This window comes from Anoplophora glabripennis, unplaced genomic scaffold, assembly GCF_000390285.2.
Source record: "Anoplophora glabripennis isolate ALB-LARVAE unplaced genomic scaffold, Agla_2.0 scaffold203, whole genome shotgun sequence".
Lineage (NCBI taxonomy): Eukaryota > Metazoa > Arthropoda > Insecta > Coleoptera > Cerambycidae > Anoplophora > Anoplophora glabripennis.
The window spans coordinates 620,068-624,736 of record NW_019416311.1 but is presented as its reverse complement, the minus strand read 5'-3'; the positions used below and the strand labels follow the sequence as shown (position 1 = coordinate 624,736).

The 4,669-nt window shown below is 30.5% G+C and overlaps 1 protein-coding gene across 1 annotated transcript; it reads right to left on the bottom strand.

The window, feature by feature from the left end:
* Positions 1-1,264: 1,264 nt before the first annotated feature.
* Positions 1,265-3,093, bottom strand: LOC108906207 (longitudinals lacking protein-like). Its single transcript, XM_018709419.1, has 3 exons — positions 2,996-3,093; positions 2,656-2,856; positions 1,265-2,302 (listed from the first exon to the last, which is right to left on the bottom strand). The coding sequence occupies exons 2-3, from the start codon at positions 2,839-2,841 to the stop codon at positions 2,111-2,113; spliced, it is 378 nt and encodes a 125-aa protein (XP_018564935.1). The 5' UTR covers positions 2,842-2,856; positions 2,996-3,093; the 3' UTR covers positions 1,265-2,110.
* Positions 3,094-4,669: the final 1,576 nt, after the last annotated feature.

Sequence of the window (4,669 nt, the reverse complement as noted above, 5' to 3'; positions counted from 1 at the left end):
GGGTGCAAAGAAAATCGGGTAAAAAATATTGAGAAAGAATCAATTGCATTCTTATTTGGAGAAACTTGTAAGACAAGTCTAACAGACTTTTTAGTACATTCAAATTAACACCCTATATAATTAAACTAAATTATAAAATGGTTGTACAACAATAAGTTTTTAATAAAAGGCAAAGGAACAGTCTGTCATACGGACAGTTTTTAGGAGATGGTTTTTATGTCCGTAAATAGAATTTTCATGAAGAAAACATTTGGATTTGTGGAAAAAAAAGAGATTAAAATAGGATTTACCGACCCTAAGACTTTAAAAAGTGATACGTATAATATATGTAAAATATCTATTTCATAACCAGTTGATAGATACAATCAGGCTTTTTTTTACAAAATTAAATCTTTGTAGATATAGCTATTTTAATTTGGTTTTGACACACATTTTTCAAACTGTAATACTGCAGTTTTAAATAAAATTTTGTGAAAAATTAGAATAGAAAAAATATCTAGTGCAACCTTTTTCGAGATATGAGGGTCTGAAACCTCTATTTTAATTTTTTATTTTACAATGTTCGTTCAAAAGTTTTTTCATCGTGAAAGTTCTCTGTGGGCCTAAAAATCATCCCCTTAGATATAATGTAGGTACCATGCTTCAGTAAGCTTAAAAAAGTTGGAGCAACATTAAATAAAACATTGAATACAAAAACATTAGAGATCAATGTACAGGGCGTCGCACTTAAACGTGATACAAGACTGCAGATTCTCTATTTTTTGACTGATTTGTATATATTTTTTTTTAGATTGTAGGATAAAAAAACCTCCAACTGTAATGTACGCGTTTTTTTGACGTCAAAACAGCTAAGGACCAAGTTTCATCAAATTACATCTTCAGACGAGCACTAGTTGGCCATGTATTGCATTAATAAAAAACAGCAGTATCACAGTTAGTTTTTTTGCCCTACATTCCATAAAAAAATTTTTTGAAATCAGCCAAAAAATAAAGAAGTTACAGGCTTACATTATTTTCGCGACACCATGGAGTGCTTGCCTGAAGATGTATCGAATTTGATGAAACTTGGTGGTAAGATGTTTTAATTATGTTTTTTGGAAAAATCGTTAATATGTCAAGAATACGTGTTAGTTGGTCGTGAATTGCATTAATAAAAACAGCAGTATCATGTTAGATAGTTTTTTTGCCCCACATTCTTCAACAAAATTTTTGAAATCGGCCAAAAAATAAAGTTATAGGCTTGTATCACATTTAAGCGCGACACCCTGTATACATGTAGACTCACTGAATTTTTATTCAAAAAGAAAAAAAATAGTATACTTAGTTATATTTTTATGTTCATTTTCACCAACAAACAGATCAGTTTTCTGTAGATACAATTTTCTTTTAATATATAAAACTGATAAACGAAAAGACTTCGAAAAAAGGGACTTGAAAAAACTAAAATCTGTTTTACTAACTATGAATCACATTAAAATCTTATTTTTATACAATATACATTTTTTTACAGTTCCGTGAGCACTCAAAATTTTTAATTTTTTGCAGGCGATTGCCAATACCTGAAACCAACATCCCAAACACATGACCTTAAAAGTAAAGTATTATTAGTTATTCCTTTAATATAAACAACAACTACAATGTGCATCTATTGCTACTATTTCTTTTTTTAAACAGAATATAAATGCTGCCAAACTTCACAATTTGCAAAAACTTTTCTGTGCTCTACATTACTGGTGAATACTATTGTTCCTATTAATAGTTTTTCTTTGAGTTAATGTACATAATATGATCATAAACTTGCTTTATTTGAATTATAATGCCAAATATAAAACAATATTAACAAAGTTTCAAATATTGCAAGGAAAATCGTAAATTAAAGTTCTAGTATATGCACAACTTAATTTGGAATTTTAAAATTCCACTGTAGTAGCACACAGCAATATAAAAAATATTTCCATCACAGTTTTGACATATTTTATTAAATAATTATATGCAAATTAATTAATGCACCCTCGCACATACATATACGGTCTGTTATTACTTATATTTACATAAAAAATGTGTCTACAGAAAACTTTGACCAAAATTACTTAAGAAAAAATAAGACATATTATTCACGTTTAATAGCCTGTGGCGCTTCGGCTAATCCTTTCACTTTAAGTCTATCTGCCGTTTTGAGGAATGCGGGTAGTTGTTCCTGGCTCACGTTTACCTCACCAGCATACATGAATTCTAAAATGGCTTGCAGATGGCTATAGGCAACATCTTTTAGGATTATTATTGGGTGTTTTGAAGGATTTTCCTAAAATAAATATTGCGCTTAACACAAATATAATCATGCACGAATACATAGCGGCAGCTATTTTGTCAATGAAGAGAAACCATTCCATTAACTTTCAATATATTTAAAATAGAAACAATTTTCACTTGAACAGCGTAACCACTATGAAAAAAAAAATTATTTTATACTGGGGTACTTCTACTTATAGTGTGAATTATTAAAATATAAAAAGTAACTGACTATAGTTCAACATTCAGTTCAATGTTTTGCTTTTATTATTTAAAATAAAGACGCTTTCTATACATTTTTCTATACATATGCTGACAAGTTTGTTTACTCACATTACAAAGATAATAAATTTGACCACTACCTACCTCCAATAAACTTTTAAAATATGGACTACAAGCTGATAAAACCATCTTATGTGCCTTGCATGTTTGACCCTCGCAAGCTAAGGTTACATCGGTGAAACTTTTCTCATCTCTTAGATGTCGGAAGGATGATACCATATTACTTTGAAAATCGTTCCATTTTAAGAAAAACTGTTGCTGATCAGCCATTTTATATTTTTCAAGCTACAAAAAAATTTATTGTTTATAAAAAAAATGTTTCTTATAATCCATAACCCTATTTCTTGATGAATGTATATTAACAAGACATCTCGTTGGGCAAAATAATTTATAGCATGAAAAGCATACATATCTTTATACTTACTTCCGAAAGTGGCCTAATAAATGTTATATTCCTAAAAATTATTGTAGAATTTAGACATTCATTAGCATTCTACTAAACAATGCATTACGCAAGCGCCACGAGCGCCACTTCCTTAACTGATCGCTTGATTTGATAACCAATTCTAAAAACAACAAGACATTCTTTCGCTAGAGAGGTCCGATCGGAGTAGATATCTCTCTTTATCTTCCTTTGGTGGAAAAGGACAGCAACTAATCTAATCGACATCATATGACGTCACAAAGAAATGTAACATATCTAACGCAGTTGTTTTTATTTTCTTTCTGTTACATTTTTGAGGTCAAAAGACAGAACTTTGCAATCATAGGCAAATATTTGCTTTGAGACTGCAACCAGTAAACCGGTATCTGATGCTATATGACGTCACTTGTAATGCAAAAAATATGTATCCATTAATATGTACCCATACAGGGTGTAACGGCGACGATGTGATAAACTTTCAAAACTCTTGAAAAAAAAAGAACAAGTGTATTTTTTCTAAAGCGATCCTATCGAATCGTAGAGGACCAGTCAAAAACTGGACGTGTAGTAATTTTTGATAAATTACTGAAAGAGGTATCGAAAATATTTACTACAAAATTCATTGTAATTTACCTTATGGAAAATTGTATAAAAATCCAACTAGTAGCGTCTCTAATATAACTTGTCGTTATATAGATTTAGATTATAAGTACGACATTATTGATACCTATCAAATCTAGATTTATCCAGATTTATTATCAGTTATATCCGATATATTTGTAGGTACTTATTTAGAGGTACACGCAAAACATTAATTTGCAATATTTTTATCTTTTCAATATAGAATACTTTATTTGTAACATACGGGATGCAAATTTATTTTCCTTAGCCCGTGGACACAAAATTATGATATTGCAGGCAAACATATTCAGCAGGTACAGGGTGGTCACGTGAAAATTGTCCTCCTCTTATTACGCGCTTAGGCAACCAACATTACACGACGTGTACTGTCAACTAAAAATCTCTAAATCTTATAGTATCACTAATATTAATGATCCATTTACAATGAACTAATGACAAACCGTTACGTTCACGCTAGAGATAATGCGATCGCTGATTGGTTGAATGAAATCTTGCGAAAAATTACATCAGCCGGTGAAGCAGAATGTTGTGTTTTAATATAATCTTGATCTTATTGATTTAATAATTTTTAATTTTATGGGAATTTAATTGCCAACGCGAAGGAAATAAAATTACTGTTTCAAACAAAATTACTGGTCACATGGCACGTATGTATTTATGAAGGCTCAGTAAGTTAATAATACATAGTAACTGCTTGAACATTGTTAAACATAAGTAATATATAATATACAGGGTGTCGCGCTTAAATATGATACAACCCTGTAACTTCTCTATTTTTTGGTCGATTTCAAAAATTTTTATTTGGGAACGTAGAGTTAAAAAAAACTATATCTAACTGTGATACTGCTGTTTTTATTAATGCAATTCACGGCCAACTAGGACGCGTTTTCTTGTCATCAAAACAGCTGATTGGTATTAGCGATTTTTTTTCCAAAAAACAGATTACGTATTCTCATTCAGCATCCCTTAAGACGTCTTGCCACCAAGTTTCATCAAAATCGATACTTCTTCAGGCGAGCACTCCATGATGTT